Source organism: Salvelinus sp. IW2-2015, linkage group LG2 (assembly GCF_002910315.2).
Source record: "Salvelinus sp. IW2-2015 linkage group LG2, ASM291031v2, whole genome shotgun sequence".
Taxonomy (NCBI): domain Eukaryota; kingdom Metazoa; phylum Chordata; class Actinopteri; order Salmoniformes; family Salmonidae; genus Salvelinus; species Salvelinus sp. IW2-2015.
This window is the reverse complement of record NC_036839.1, coordinates 41,950,698-41,968,199: the sequence shown is the minus strand read 5'-3', so window position 1 is coordinate 41,968,199 and position 17,502 is coordinate 41,950,698. Positions and strand designations below refer to the sequence as shown.

At 42.7% G+C, this 17,502-nt stretch overlaps 1 protein-coding gene across 1 annotated transcript in view; it reads left to right on the top strand.

Annotated features, from left to right (window-relative positions):
- Window positions 1-17,502, top strand: part of LOC111980265 (calcitonin gene-related peptide type 1 receptor) — a 39,560-nt gene that overhangs the window by 7,712 nt on the left and 14,346 nt on the right. The window contains exon 2 of the mRNA XM_024010968.2: window positions 17,270-17,395. Within this exon, the coding sequence (XP_023866736.1) occupies window positions 17,321-17,395 (75 nt within the window). The 5' untranslated portion in view covers window positions 17,270-17,320. The remainder of the gene's footprint in view (window positions 1-17,269; window positions 17,396-17,502) is intronic.

Genomic DNA, 17,502 nt, shown 5'->3' with positions numbered 1-17,502 from the left:
AGTATCCGTCGTCAAGCCAGACCTCTGCTTACTGTCCGCCGTAACTCTAGCTCTTCGCGCCCAGTACTCTACTATGTCAGGCAGTACTCTATACTGTCCAGCCAGTACTCTACCTATGTCCACGTAGCAACTCTTGCTTATGTCTCCAGTATATTACTACTGTCTCGCCAGTCACTCTCCTACTGTCCAGCCGCAGCAATCCTTCTATCTATCTGTCCGCCAGCACCTCTACCTACTGTCCAGACAGCACTCTACCTACTGTCCAGCCAGTACTCTACCTACGTCCAGTCAGTACATCACTATGTCCAGTCCCAGTAACTCTCTACTGTCAGTACCAGAAACTTTCCTACTGTGCTCAGACAGTATGTTCTACCTATGTCCAGTCCAGTCTCCTACCCTAACTGTCCAGCCCAGTACCTCTACCTACCTGGGTCAAGCCAGTATTCCTGTACTGTCCGCCCAGTACCTGTCTACCTACTGTCCAGCCAAGCACTCTGCCCTATGTCCAGCCGCAGTACTCTACGTACTGTCAGCGCAGTATGGTTCTACTTCCAGCCATTGGTCCTACTTGTCTGCCCAGTATGGCTCTACTGTGCAGCCAGTATGGCTTCTACTGTCCAACAGTATGGCTCTTTTGTCCAGCCAGTTGGCTTCTACTACTGTCAGCCATATGGCGCCTATGTCAGTCCAGTATGGCTCTACTGTCCAAGGCCTACGTATGGCTCCTTTTTTGTCAGCGGTCCAGGTATGGGTTCTATCTACTGTCCAGCCAGATATGTGCTGGGCTGGACAGTAGGTAGAGGTGCTGGGCTGGACAGTAGGTAGAGGTACTGGGCTGGACAGTAGGTAGAGGTACTGGGCTGGACAGTAGGTAGAGTTACTGGGCTGGACAGTAGGTAGAGGTGCTGGGCTGGACAGTAGGTAGAGTTTTTTATTTATTTTATTTATTTTTATTTCACCTTTATTTAACCAGGTCGGCCAGTTGAGAACAAGTTCTCATTTACCACTGCGACCTGGCCAAGATGAAGCAAAGCAGTGCGACATAAACAATAACACAATAAAAACAAATCTATGTACAGTGTGTGCAAATGTAGTAAGGTTAGGGAGGTAAGGCAATAATTTGTCCACAGTTGCGAAATAGTGACAATTTAGCATTAACACTGGAGTTATAGATGTGCAGATGATGATGTGCAAGTAGAGATCCTGGGGTGCAAAAGTGAAAACATTTAAATAAAAGGGTGGGGATGAGGTAGTTGGGTGTGCTAGTTTACAGATGGGCTGTGTACAGGTAAGCTGCTCTGCTAGCTGATGCTTAAAGTTAGTGAGGGAGTTATAAGTCTCCAGCCAGTAATTTTAGCAATTTGTTCCAGTCATTGGCAGCAGAGAACTGGAAGGAAAGGCGGCCAAAGAGGTGTTGGCTTTGGGGATGACCATTGAATTATACCTGCTGGAGTGCGTGCTACGGGTGGGTTTTGCTATGGTGACCAGTGAGCTGAGATAAGGCGAGGCTTTACCTAGAAAAGACTTATAGATGACCTGGAGCCAGTGGATTTGGTGACTAATATGTAGCGGGGGCAAGCCAACGAGAGCATACAGGTTGCAGTGGTGGGTAGTATATTGGGCTTTGGTGACAAACTGGCACTGTGATAGACTACATCCAATTTGCTGAGTAGAGTGTTTGAGGCTATTTTGTAAATGACATCGCCAGAAGTCAAGGATCGGTAGGACAGTCAGTTTTACGAGGGTATGTTTGGCGGCATGAGTGAAGGATGATTTGTTGCGAAATAGGAAGCCGATTCTAGATTTAATTTTGGATTGGAGATGCTTAATGTGAGTCTGGACTGGACTGGAAGTGGAGATACTGGGCTGAACTGTAGGCTTCGGGTACTAGCCTCCCCTATAGTGTGAATAAGGCAATAGATGGGCTACATAAAAGCCTCCACCAGTTGCATTTGATCCGTTTTTGTTGCACTGAATCAGTTTTACTCTCAGCACCTATAATGATTATGGGAAAGGTTAACCTGATCGTTGATTGGTTGATCCTCAACAAGGCCAACTTCTACTCTGAGCCCTCATATCCTTCTGTGTTCCTTTAGGAGTCTTGAAATCCCCTTTTTCTTAGCGTAAAATGGAGATGTGAACCTGTGGCTGGTTGTTTGTGTACTGATCTCAGGCATTGGGATGGATTTATGGAGTGACATGGTTAAATTTAGATTGACGTGCTAAACTTCAGAGACTACAGAGGGACTGGTCCTCTTCCAGTGGGTTGAGAGGTCCACTCCCACTAGCCTTTTATTTGATTGTTTATAATAGAATTATAGAATGAATTTACATTTCCCAGAGGGATACCAACTTTGGAGAATGGTATCCCATTAGAAGCTATGATAAAGGGCTAAATACCCAGTATGTAATGGTATCCCATTAGAAGCTATGATAAAGGGCTAAATGCCCAGTATTTAATTGATGTCTCGTGGAAGTAAACAAACCACAGATAAGATAGACATCAGATCATAAAGGTAAACAAACAACTTTTCCACAGTGGCATATATATCCTGAAACGCCCTAACACGGAACCCAAACCGGCTGCGCGCGTGCGCCATCGCGCGCTATCGTGCATACATTTATTTTGTCCCCCTACACCAAACGCGATCACGACACGCAGGTTAAAATATCAAAACAAACTCTGAACCAATGACATTAATTTCGGGACAGGCCGAAAAGCATTAAACATGTATGGCAATTTAGCTAGTTAGCTTGCACTTGCTAGCTAATTTGTCCTCTTTAGCTAGCTTGCTGTTGCTAGGTAATTTGTCCTGGGATATAAACATTAGGTTGTTATTTTACCTGAAATGCACAAGGTCCTCTACTCCGACAATTAATCCACATAAAACGCCAACCGAATCGTTTCTAGTCATCTCTCCTCCTTCCAGGCTTTTTCATCTTTGAACTTATATGGTGATCGCATCTAAACTTTCATAGTATTACCACGACAACCGGCAAAACAGTTCGCCTTTCAATCACCCACGTGGGTATACCCAATGAGGAGATGGCACGTGGGTACCTGCTTCTATAAACCAATGAGGAGATGGGAGAGGCAGGACTTTCAGCGCGATCTGCGTCAGAAATAGAAAGGAGTTCTATTTTAGCCCTTGGCATCGCAGACGCTCGTTGGCGCGCGCGAGCAGTGTGGGTGCAATAATTGAATAACATGGATTTCTAAATGTATTATTCTTATTCTAAAATTGATTAAATCGTTTTTTCCCCCCTCATCAATCTACACACAATACCCCATAATGACAAAGCAAAAACAGMTTTTTTTAAATGTTTGCAAATGTCTATACATGTTTTTATTAAATATCACATTTACATAACTATTCAGACCCTTTACTCAGTAATTTGTTGAAGCATCCTTGGCAGCGATTAGTCTTCTTGGATATGTCGCTACAAGCTTGGCACACCTGTATTTGGGGAGTTTCTCCCATTCTCTGCAGATCCTCTCAAGCTCTGTCAGGTTGAATGGGATGCAGAGCTATTTTCAGGTCTCTCCGGGTTCAAGTCTGGGCTCTGGCTGGGCCACTCAAGGACATTCAGAGACTTGTCCCGAAGCCACTCCTACGTTGTCTTGGCTGTGTGCTTAGGGTCGTTGTCTTGTTGGAAGGTAAACCTTCGCCCCAGTCTGAGTCCTGACTGCTCTGGAGCAGGTTTTCATCAAGGATCTCTCTGTACTTTGCTCCGTTCATCTTTCCCTTGATCCTAGACTAGTCTACACTAGTCTCCCAGTTCCTGCTTGTGAAAAACATCCCCACAGCATGATGGTGCCACCACCATGCTTCACTGTAGGGATGGTGCCATGTTTCCTCCAGACGTGACAGTTTGCATTCAGGCCAGAGACTTCAATCTTGGTTTCATCAGACCAGAGAATCTTGTTTCTCATGGTCTGAGAGTCCTTTGGGTGCCTTTTGACAAACTCCAAGCGGGCTTTCATGTGCCTTTTACTGAGGAGTGGCTTCTGTCTCACCACTCTACCATAAAGGCCTGTTTGGTGGAGTGCTGCAGAGATGGTTGTCCTTTTGGAAGGTTCTCCCAGCTCCACAGAGGAACTCTAGAGCTCTGTCAGAGTCACCATCAGCTTCTAGTTCACCTCCCTGACCAAGGCCCTTCTCCCCGATTGCTCAGTTTGGCCAGGCGGCCAGCTTTAGGAAGAGTGTTGGTGGTTCCAAATGTCTTCCCTTTAAGAATGATGGAGGTCACTGTGTTCTTGGGGACCTTCAATACTGCAGAAACGTTTTGGTACCCTTCCCCAGATCTGTGCCTCAACACAATCCTGTCTCGGAGCTCCATGGACAATACCTTCGACCTCATGGCTTGGTTTTTGCTCTGATATGCACTGTCAACTGTGGGACCTTAAATAGACAGGCGTGTGTCTTTCCAAATCATGTCCAGTCAATTGAATTTACCACAGGTGGACTCCAATCAAGTTGTAGAAAAATCTCAATGATGATCAATGGAAACAGGATGACCCTGAGCTCAATTTCAAGTCTCATAGCAAAGGGTCTGAATACTTATGTAAATAAGTATAAGGTATAATATATTAGCAAACATTTCTAAAAACTTGTTTTTGCTTTGTCAGTATGGGGTATTGTGTGAAGATTGATGTATTAAATCCATTTTAGAATAAAACTGTCATTTAACAAAATGTAGAAGGAGTCAAAGGGTCTAAATACTTTCCGAATGCACTGTGTACCCCTGTATTGATTCCCCTGTAATTTTACAGATGTTTTTTATCCTCTGTGCAACATAGCAAACCTTTGAAACCAGATTATTTCCCATGTGTGTGTGTGTGTGTGTGTGTGTGTGTGTGTGTGTGTTTTATTTTCTTTGGTTTTTCCCCTTGTTTTGGTTTTTCCCTTTGTTTAGGAGTTTCCCCTTGTTTTTCCTATTCGCCTGGTAAACAAATTATATAATTACACATTGCTTTGTTCAAGGATGACATGACATTGAAGGCAGCAAACCAACGTGGTGGGAATAAGTGTTGTACTTTGTTTTCAGGCAAACATTTCAGTTTTTTTTTAAAGTATTAATTCATTAAGAAAGATAGTTAATGTTGTCGCTTGAGTAATTTAAGATTGTCTTCTCCAAGGCATTACATGTACATGTCATAGAAAATTTAACTTAGTTTAGTCTACCATGACACAAGGGTGACATGTCAACTTTGTCTGTATGGTTAAAATACAAGATGTCAGGCTCTGTCAAATTACATTGCTTTAAATCTCAGAATATGGTTGCTGTATACCTGGATGTTGAAGTATGATTACACGTATTTCTAGTATTTTTTCTAACGGGCATTTCCATTCCTTACTGTCCTGACCGTCCTGACCGTCCTGACTGTCCTGACCGTCCTGACCGTCCTGACTCTCCTGAACGTCCTCACTGTTCCGACCGTCCTGTCTGTCCTTACTGTCCTGACCGTCTGACTGTCTTGACTGTCTGACCATCCTTACTGTCTGACGGTCGTGACCTGTGCCCTGACGTCCTACAGTCCTACTCTCCTGAAGCGTCCTCACTGTTTCCGACCGTCTGTTCTGTCTTATGTCCTGACCGTCCTGATGTCTGACTGTCTGCATCCTGACTGTCCTGACATGTCCTGACTCTGCCTGAACGTCCTGACTCTCCTGACCGTCCTGTCTGTCCTTAGGTCCTGACTCTCCTGACCGTCTGACTTCCTGACTGTCCTGACTCTCCTGAATATCCTCACTGTTCCGACCGTCCTGTCTGTCTTACTGTCTGACCGTCCTGACTGTCCTGACTGTCCTGACCATCCTGACTGTCCTGATGTCCTGACTGTCCTGACTGTCCTGAACCGTCTGACTCTCCTGACAGTCCTGTCTGTCTTTACGGTCCTGAACTCTCTGACTCTCCTGACCGTCCTGACCGTCCTGACTCTCCTGAACGTCCTGACTGTCCTGACCGTCCTGTCTGTCCTTACTGTCCTGACTCTCCTGACCATCCTGACCGTCCTGACCGTCCTGTCTGTCCTGACTCTCCTGACCGTCCTGGCTGTCCTGACTCTCCTGACCGTCCTGACTCTCCTGACCGTCCTGGCTGTCCTGACTCTCCTGACCGTCCTGATTGTCCTGACCGTCCTGGCTGTCCTGACTGTCCTGACTGTCTCAAGACTGTCCTGACCGTCCTGGCTGACCTTACTTTACTGACTGTGTTGACTGTCCTGGCTGTCCTGACCGTTCTGACTGTGCTGACCGTCCTGACTGTCCTGACCGTCCTGACTGTCCTGACCTTGCTGACCACGCTGACTGTTCTATCTGTCCTTATTGTCATGACTCTCCTTATTTTCCTGACTGTCCTGACTGTCCTGTGCCTCATTTTGCTCTGGGCACAGTCCTGATACTTCAGCAAGGTACATTACATGGCACTTGATACGTTTGCACTTCAATCTCATCAAAATTTCATAATCTCTCTAGGTTTAACCTTCAAAGGTGACTTGTGATTTGGCAAGTCTATTTCATGAAGGGAAAAAAACGAATGAACTTGTTTACTCTTTACCCTTGCATTTTCTTACAGAAACAGAATTAGCATTTTTGTCAAGTCCATTAATACCATGTTTTTGTAATAACAGAATGCTCTACCATTGTGTGTCCAATAGTCATTTAGTACCAGGGATATCTCCTTGAGACGTCCTCCTTCTCAACGAATGTCCGGAATGCCTTCACTGTTCTTGTCTTAGTTAGCCCTCTAGTGAGTAACACAATGGTGGATATATTCTTGAGTGTGCATGCCAAGCTTTGGGAGGGTTGGCAAACCATCTGCAGGCGGTGTGGGAAGAGACAGAGGCTTGGCATCTGGGTGAGGAGGAGGCTCCTTCACTCCCGCTTCCAGTGCCAATATGAAGCCTCTTCTATTGCCCCAACATAAGTGTCTGCTTTATACTGCATGCTCCTGTGTTTATCTGCTGTTTTACACAACTGGGTCAGATGTTCTTTCTATATGATAGTTGTTTAATCATAACATTCATGCCTAACACGTTTGGTTACTTGCGTGTCTACTTGTAAAACGTCTCCTTCCTAGAGTCTGTGTGGGTTTTTTATTGTTTTCCCTGACATCTGGTAGTGCCCAAGGCAAACTATCATCCAGCATGATGAGGCCCGTCCATTCTGTCCTGCTAAAATGGATGCCGCCTGAGATGTGAGGCCAGGAAGGTCCGTGATCATATGGTATGGATTGCCCAGAGGGTCTGATGCCACAGAGTTATTAGTGCACAGCCCAGAAGACATTTCAATAATGTTCCTAGAAGGTTCTGAGAACATGACAGAACATTTTCTTGTTTGGTCCTCTGCTTCTGGGTTGGTTGTTAGATAATGTCCTGAGACAATGTTCCCTAAATGTAGTCAGGTTTCTTGAAGAAATTAAGCTAATAAGCTCACCATATATTATTGGATGGACATGCATATACTTATATATATATATATTGTCCATTAAAATAACATCAAATTGATCAGAAATACAGTGTAGACATTGTTAATGTTGTAAATGACTATTGTAGCTGATTGGCGTACAGTTGCCCATTATCAGCAACCATCACTCCTGTGTTCCAATGGCATGTTGTGTTAGCTAATCCAAGTTTATAATTTTAAAAGACAAATTGATCATTAGAAAACCCTTTTGCAATTATGTTAGCACAGCTGAAAACTGTTGTCCTGATTAAAGAAGCAATAAAACTGGCCTTCTTGAGTCTAGTTGAGTATCTGGAGAACCAGCATTTGTGGGTTCGATTACAGACTCAAAATGGCTAGAAACAAATAACTTTTTTTTTGAAACTCGTCAGTCTATTCTTGTTCTGAGAAATTAAGGCTATTCCATGCGAGAAATTGCCAAGAAACTAAAAATCTCGTACAACGCTGTGTACTACTCCCTTCACAGAACAGCACAGACTGGCTCTAACCAGAATTGAAATCGGAGTGGGAGGCCCCGGTGCACAACTGAGCAAGAGGACAAGTACATTAGAGTGTCTAGTTTGAGAAACAGACACCTCACAAGTCCTCAACTGGCAGCTTCATTAAAAAGTATCCGTAAAAAACAGCAGTCTCAACATCAACAGTGAAGAGACGACTCCGGGATGCTGGCCTTCTAGGCAGAGATGCAAAGAAAAGGCCATATCTCAGACTGGCCAATAAAAATGTAAGATTAAGATGGGCAAAAGAACACAGACACTGGACAGGGGAACTCTGCCTAGAAGGCCAGCATCCCATAGTCGCCTCTTCACTGTTGACGTTGAGACTGGTGTTTAACAATGTCTACACTGTATTTCTGATCAATTTGATGTTATTTTAATTGATGAAAAATGTGTAGTATATATATATATGGTAGTGTATATATACAGTACCCATCAAAAGTTTGGACACACCTACTCATTCAAGGGTTTTTCTTAATTTGTGCTATTTTCTACATTGTAGAATAATATTGAAGACATCAAAACTATCTATGGAACACATATGGTAAATATGTTAACCAAAAAAGTGTTCTTCAAAGTAGCCTTGATGACAGCTTTGCACGCTCTTGGCATTCTCTCAACCAGCTTCACGAGGTAGTCACCTAGAATGCATTTCAATTAACAGGTGTGCCTTGTTGTAAGTTAATTTGTGCCATTTCTTTCCTTCTTAATGCGTTTGAGACAATCCGTTGTGTTGTGACAAGGTAGGGGTGATCTTTGGTTCCGACCAGAGACATTCTAGGAACCAAAGGTCATGACCCATCAAGAGACATTCTAGCAACCAATGATTGCTAATTTGCTATCCCTTTGCAACCAAAGTTCCCCATTGCTGCTAGACATAGAGTTCAATATAGTTAATTATGACATTACAGATGGGTCTAACAAAAAATTGTCTTTGAATGGTGTTTTGCCGAATGCATTCCCTTGACATGAACACAGGGCTTCTTAGCAGGTCTTAAAAACAGCATATGCAAATAAACACAGCCCAGCTGGATAATATGAACTGCTCTCCATAAAGTTTGATTCAAATTCATTCAAACACATCATCTACCACCGGCAATCCTTATGTCGGTTCCCCAAAAAAGTGTTTCATGGTCGCAGCTGATAATGCCTGTGCACTCAACCACCTGTTGCCTTGAATTACGGTATCTCGTGTAGGAAAGAGTGCCGTACGTCATTCACCTGCACACTATCAGGAGAAAATGAAAAAACCTTTTCATCAAAGTCCATGCTTGTGTCAAAGATAAGGTGCCACTTCTCTTTGTACTGCAGTGAAGGAAAACCTGAAAACCTGATAGCCTACTCTCTACTAAGCTTCTCCAATGAGTATGTTTTTTTTGTCCTGGCCCTGTATTCATAAAATGTATCAGAGTAGGAATGCGGATCTCGGTACAGTTTTGCCTTTTAGATTATAATAAATTAACTGTGATGTCCTGATCCTAAATCTGCACTCCGTCTCTGAGGCTCTTTATGAATATAGGCCCAGGAGTAGGTTTATTTTGGGTTATTCCAGACCTAAATGCAACCAGAAGCCTGTCAGTCCTCCCCTAGTTCCCATGTGACATCTGCCACTAGTTTAATGTTTAAAAGCTGCATGTTGACTGCAGCACTGACCAATGAGACAACCTCCTCCCTCTCTACCCAACGATCCTTCCTACACAGTTGTTGAACTCAATGTTAAAACTTGTGAATCGTGAAGTCATTTGAAGTATGTGAAGCATAAAATACACCCATCTGTAGTGAATACTGCATGATTTCACAAAGAAAGATAAAAAACGAACGATATTTTGCCAGCAGAATGTTTTTGTTCTTATGTACACACACAGCTCTTATCTAGGTGCTCCAGTTGCCATTTTACTATTTGAATTTCTTAAACAGTATTGGGAATTATGTAAGCATTCTATCTGGCCAATGTCTATGTTTGTGTCCTTGCGATTGGTCTATGTTTGGTGTGCTATTGACCAATAAATGTAATCGCAGCGGCTCGTATTGTGAGAAAAAGAGTGCAATGTTTGAGAGTTCTCTAAATTGTCAAATAAATGGCTTTTCTAAATGCCATTCAGAGGAACTTGGAAAGGATGGGGCGTAAACATCCTGTGAGGGCAGTAGGATGTTTACAACACACAACCGTATTGACGGACAATGGAGTTGATAAGCAAAGGCTACTCACTCGCTGGATCGTTCCTTTGTTTGCTTCTGGCGGCGGGCGAGAACTCACAGCTTTTCTGCATATTTCTCAGCGAACTCTCTGGGCCTTTAGATGTAGAAGAAGTAAGTTTGTTTCATGACAAAGGCCTTGTGACTAACCTCTTTCCTGGCCTACTACTCTGACGTACATACTGTACAAGACAAACATAAATAAGTAGATAAATAACCAACCCGATACTTGCTGAGGCCCTTCCCTGTGGGCCGCGTTTCAGACAGAAAATACATCCTGTTGCAGCTAAAGATGTAGTGGATTGAAAGGACACGGTTGGATACTCCACACGATTAAATCATCTTTACTGTTTCATTTTATTACAATAGAATTGATTCTGCAATTTCACCCTATTTAATACATCCTGGCAACTTTGAGAAAAAACACTTTATATCGGAGTTGTCTCAAGATGACTATGCATATTTATGGCATGAGGCTAGTAGCATAGCATCTCTCTATTTTGAATACAGGCGGTTGACATCAACAACACTCATCAGACTCATCAACAACACTCCTTCCAGACTCATATTAAATATCTCCAATCCAAAATCAAATCAAGAATCGGCTTTCTATTTCGCAACAAAGCCTCCTTCACTCACGCCGCCAAACTTAKRCTAGTAAAACTGACTATCCTACRGATCCTCGACTTCGGCYATGTCATCTACAAAATAGCTMCCAATACTCTACTCAGCAAACTAGATGCAGTTTATCATAGTGCCATCCGTTTTGTTACTAAAACACCTTATACCACCCACCACTGCGACCTGTATGCTCTAGTCGGCTGGCCCTCGCTACATATTCGTCGCCAGACCCACTGGCTCCAGGTCATCTATAAGTCCATGCTAGGTAAAGCTCCGCCTTATCTCAGCTCACTGGTCACGATAACAACACCCACCCGTAGCACGCACTCCAGCAGGTATATCTCACTGATCATCCCAAAAGCCAGCACCTCATTTGGCCGCCTTTCCTTCCAGTTCTCTGCTGCCTGTGACTGGAACTAATTGCAAAAATCGCTGAAGTTGGAGACTTGTATTTCCCTCACCAACTTTAAACATCTGCTATCTGAGCAGCTAACTGATCGCTGCAGCTGTACATAGTCCATCTGTAAACAGCCCACCCAATTTACCTACCTCATCCCCTTACTGTTTTTATTTATTTACTTTTCTGCTCTTTTGCACACCAGTATCTCTACTTGCACATTATCATCTGATGATTTATCACTCCAGTGTTAATCTGCTAAATTGTAATTATTTGCTCCTATGGCCTATTTATTGCCTACCTCCTCATGCCTTTTGCACACAATGTATATAGACTCATTTTTTATTATTATTTAATTTTTCCTACTGTGTTATTGACTTGTTTATTGTTTACTCCATGTGTAACTCTGTGCTGTTGTCTGCTCACACTGCTTTGCTTTATCTTGGCCAGGTCGCAGTTGTAAATGAGAACTTGTTCTTAACTAGCCTACCTGGTTAAATAAAGGTGAAATAAAAAATAAAATAAAATCGAACATTCAAAAAAGGATTACAAAGATGAGATCTATCCACCAATCCAAAGAAAAGATAGGCGGGAGCTAGACAGCCCATTGTTAGGGCGGAGAGACATGTATCTTGTCAGTATATCCATCATCTTTGTGTTCCTCCATTTGTCTTATAGTGTGCAGCGCCAGACATAGGGTATTGTGGCTATTTCCATAGCAAATAATAGCTGTAGTCCATGGCAACATGATTCATAGGTAGGGCTGGGTGGTCCTCCTAAAGCACTTTACTTATTCCTGTGGGTTGTATTTGTACTTTTAGATTTACTATAAACATTCAATCATTCTGAAAATATATTCTTCATCTCAATCTCGAACAATCCTTTCAATGTCTTACAAAGTGATATATCGTTAGGATTGTTAACGTCATGGTAATTCGTCTTGAAAATATACACAAATATATACACAAAAGATATTTTATGAATGTCCAGATTACAACAACAATGAAATGGGAATGGCTTTTGCAGATATTGTCTTTTACAGTAAAAAGTTTCACAGCCACTTTTCACATAGAGCTAAGTATTTCTCTATTGGTATCGTAAGATGGTTTGCTGATAAGATAACACATTTCTCCAAACCTCTGAGTCGATACCCCAGAGGGCAAAACTGGTTGACTTCATTTTAATCAGTTTTGCCAAGTTTTACCCACTGGGATGTGTATCATGAAGTAGCACTGCATATCTAAATCCTATCCAAATAAACCATGGATGAATTCTGTAATATGTTTTAAGCCGAATTCTGTAATATGTTTTAAGCCTATGTTGTCATTGGACAGATCCATCCTTGACTGTAATCTCAGTTTGTAAAAGGCTGGAGTCAGCCGTTCCAATACAGCTGGGGGATTTGGCAGCGAGGACCATTAGCTTGTGACAGTACAGCTGATAGTTTCCAGTCTGTTTCCAATTTGCACGTTGCCATAATGTTTTACAAATCCAGTTCCAGCGTTCCCCCGGTGTAATGGGTTTTTAACTCAAAGCACACTTGGGAGGCTGGCATTCATTCCCCTGGCTTGGATCTAGATAGCATAGCGCAGGATGAAGTGAAGTTACCCATGTTCATGATTGTTGGGCTCTGAGGCAGAGGTATGATGTAGGATCTTAATTTGAGCCAGTTTGCTACAGCAGGAAAAGAATACTGCTGTAACTGGAAATCTGAATAATTAGGTGAATTGTAATTAATGGATTGTGGGGGTTGATACATTTTTCGTAAGGGAAAATCAAGTCTGACATTTCAAAGTGGAAATGAGAAATTTCAGAATCCTTTTTAAACCTCAAATACACTATGAGTTTTACATTTCCTACATTGCAGGAAAGTTCTGCAGGTTAGCTTTTTTCATCATGAATGTTGTTCTGGAGGCAGCTCTGCAGGTAGTCACTATCTAGCACAGCCACAAAGTCATAAAATCTGATTTTACACAATACTAAACCCTAACCTTAACCAGACTGCAGAACTAATTCCTAACCCTAATGTTAAATTGAGACCAAAAAGCTCATTTTTGTTTTCATACATTTTTACAAAAGGCCCTATGGCCAATTTTGACTTTTCAGCTGGCCTATCTCGGAAGTCAGCTGTATCAATGAGTCAGAGGACACACCGTTTGACTGACGACCTAAGTCAGCTTGCAGGTGCCAAGCCATCTACAAGGAGTTGCTAGACCGCGATGAGCCAAGGAAAGCCCCTAGAAAGCCCCTGGCTAGACCAGTTTGAACAACTGAGAGAAAAACATTGCTGTTTGTGTTCAAGAACTTCCAGCCAGGGGGCCTCCCTATGGGGCTCCCGGTCACGACCGGCTGTGATCGAACCCCAGGCTGGGGTGGCGCCTCAGCACTGCCTTAGAACACTGTTCCACTCGGGAGGCCCCCCTGGCTGGATGTTCTTGAATACAAACAGTCATGTTTTTCTCTCAGCTGTATGTCCTATTGGCTCAATTGCCTTCCAGTTTAATTGAATTAGCCATGCAACTTGAAGGATAAAAATGTCCTACTCCTTTAGGCCATTAAGTGTATTTCAGTTCACTTAACCCGTCCACTCAAGTAGCACAGCTCCCCTTCCACATACATATTATCACGCCCTGACCATAGAGATTCTTTTTATGTCTCTATTTGGTTTGGTCAGGGTGTGATTTGGGGTGGGTATTCTATGTTCTTTAGTTCTATTATTTGTATTTCTATGTTTTGGCCGGGTAGGGTTCTCAATCAGGGACAGCTGTCTATCGTTGTCTCTGATTGAGAACCATACTTAGGTAGCCCTTTTTCCCACCTGTCTTTGTGGGAGGTTAACTTTGTTTGTGGCACATAGCCCTGAAGTTTCATGGTTGTTTTTGGATTGTTTATTGTTTTTGTCGGCGTCATATAAATAAAGGAATATGTACGCTCACCACGCTGCACCTTGGTCTACTTCTGTTGACGGCCGTGACACATATTTAGCTAACATATTCTGTTATAACCGTTGTATACACAATGGAGGCTTGTGTGTCAGGAATGCTCTTCACTGCTTTTTCAATAGTTACGTCTGCTAACAGCTATCCAAATAGCAACATTACTGCAATAATGATGTCAACGTTCAGCCGATGCATCATAAGTAACTCTGACTCTGCAAACATGTCTGCATGTCTTGGTATTCAGCTGGATTATTGCTTGTAAGTGCTAGACCAGTATGAACAAATATTAAAATGTATGCACTCACTACTGTAAGTTGTTCTGGATAAGAGTGTCTGCTAAATGACGTTTGTGCAGAAATGTAGTCTTATCTAGGCCAATACGGCAACCACATTTGGCTAACAATGAAATTCCCTCATCTTCCCTTGATTTTGAAAAGCAGACATGTTCAACCTGAGGGGCATGTGCACATTTGAATTGTGTCTTCTAAACTATACACCAGCCGTGCTGCAACCTCAAACCGTTACCATGCTGCTTTTAAATGCATAGTCTTCTGTGGCTCTTTCCTGACAAATTCCACAATACTCATACTAAAAGGGACAATCTGTAAGCTTTTCTGTCCAAAGTGTCCGGGCGACGCTTCTAAATTGTGATTCATATACAATAACGTCCAAGAGACTGATGTTCTGATGCACCTGACAAAGACTTGTGTCAACTCTATGCATTGGGAATTTCAAAATGTAATGTTAATGCAAATACTCTACGTGAATTTCAAAATATAAAGAGAGCAATATAAAGACTTTTCTCAAAGATTGTGTGGACAAGCACATGCGTTTTACTGTATATGTCTTCAGCCACAGTGTTGAGCTATATACAAATACATCAGGACTACACCAAGATGAGAAAATGTACAAGGACAATGCCTCCAAGTCAATAAAGTTTGAACATATTAGAGATCAGGTGTTTTTCCACTGTCCCCCGTGCCCTCTGTACATCCTCTAGGCCAAAAAGAACTGTCCAATAAGAACTGAACTGGAGTACATATGCATGCTCTGTTGCCTTAAGTAATGGTGATGGCACAGCACAGCCCACAGCTGCACTACGGAGCCCATGTGATGTCCGTGGTTGGGAATAATCTGAGGAGGGGGGACAAGAGCGCTCACTTCCTTTGAGAGTTCATTTGATTTAGGTAGAGAGCAAATAGGTGTACATCAGTGGCGGCTCCTCAGAGGAGGACCATCCTCCTCAGTGAATTTCATAAAAATTTAAATTGTAAAGCATTTAAAAAGTTATAATTTTTTAGATAAAACCATACGAAATATAATCATATGTCACCAAATAATTGATTAAAACACACTAGTTTGCAAAAAAGGTCTACAGTAGCCTCAACAGCACTCTGTAGGGTAGCACCATGGTGTAGCCGGAGGACAGCTAGCTTCCGTTCTCCTTTTGGTACACTGACTTCAATACAATACCTAGGAGGCTCATGGTTCTCACCCCCTTCCATAAACTTACAAATTAATTTCTTCCAAAATGAAGGAGAAGCAAGAGAGAAATAGAGAGAGAAAGAGAGAGTGTGTCTATTTTTTCCACTTACTTAGCTAGCAAATGTAGCCAGCTAGTTTAGCCTACTGAAACACACAAACAGAGGGATGCTATGTTAGCTAGCTGGCTATGACTATCCAACACAACACTGGAACTCTTCCAAGTCAAGCTTTTTGTTTTGACTAATTTATTGCCCGCGGTCCCGCCGGTGTAACTGCTTACTGACAGTACATTGTAACGTTACTGCAGGATTGTAGCGCGTTTACTAACGTGTTAGTTCTATTAGCTTTGCTGACTATGACGTTACTTTAGCTAATAATGTTGACAACGATGTAGGCAGCGTGTAACTGTTTGCCGTGGAAAGTTTTTTTCGCCTGGTCACATACAGCTGATGTGCATTGAAGTCCACAAGCGAAGGGAAGATGTGAGAGGCGAGCGCATAGATGCGAGAAGGAATACAACGGCAACGACCGCCACTGGTGTATGTGTTTATATTGGAGGGAACGAGTGATGTAAATGTAATGGTGTTTATTGCTGTGATGTTCATGTTAAATGGATGCCCTTTTAAGAGCGCACAAGAGTTATGGGCTGAGGGAGAGAGAACCAGATTGAGAAACAGGATTGAGTTATGTGCTGAGGGAGAGAGAACCAGATTGAGAAACAGGATAGAGTTATGTGCTGAGGGAGAGAGAAACAGGATAGAGATAACCAGAGAGAGAAACAGGATTGAGTTATGGGCTGAGGGAAAGAAACAGAGAGAGAGATAGAATAGAATTCAACAATGTATTGAACTTAGTAGGAAATCATATTTTCCTGCAACGGCACAGGAAAGGGGGATAGCCCTTTGCACAACTGAAGGCATTCAACTGAAATGTGTCTTCCACATTTAACCCAACCCCTCTGAATCAGAGAGGTGCAGGGAGCAGCCTTAATCAACATCCATGTCCGGGGATGAGTTGTTGGCAGTTAACTGCCTTGCTCAATGGCAGAACGGCAGATTTTTTCCCATCTTGCTGGCTCGAGGATTCGAACCAGTGACCTTTCGATTACTGGCCCAACTCTCTTAACTGCTAGACTACCTCCCGTCCCTGTCTGTGTGTTTAGTGTGCTGTGTGTGCGTGCGTATGTCACTTGCTAATGATAACRGTCTGCTGGTAGATGGAAAGGCTTTCCCAAAAATCTTCTCAATTAAATGTTAACTACAAAGTAGCCTGTGCCTTCCTGCTAGAATGATATCATGATTATTTGCATCGACCCAGTGGCTATTTGTTTTGCAAACTCTGCGATCAGATGAACAGAAACTCAGCTAACCAAACAACGGTCTTTGGGTGGTGCCCAGTTGAGTTAAAGGGTAACTACACCCAGAATTCAACAATTTTACGATTTTTTTCAGACCTCAAAATGGGTCTCCCGATGTGTTTTAAGCATTGTTGTGGACTTAGAACATCCAAAGTTGTTGTTTTTATACAACAAAGTTGTGATTTTGTGAGCGGAAACCTGAAAATACTGGGAAACCCTGTCCAAACCCTCTTCTTACTAAGAAACAGTTAATGGTGTAAATAACAATGTAAGTCTGTGTTTCAATGGCCTTTTTTTCCTTTCAACAGATCGATAGTCATTAAAGAGGGAGAAATAACCAGAAGAGTGGATCGTTTGATATGCCAAAAAAGAAGATGGATTGTTTTGGGTACTGTTGGATGGTCATCTGTCTCCTACTGGGCACTGCTACTGAGGCAAGAGTTAACTTTCTTTACCCTCTCTTTTGCTCTCTTTACTCTGTATCTCTATCTGTCGCTCTCTCTGTCACACACACACACACACCACACACACACACACACCT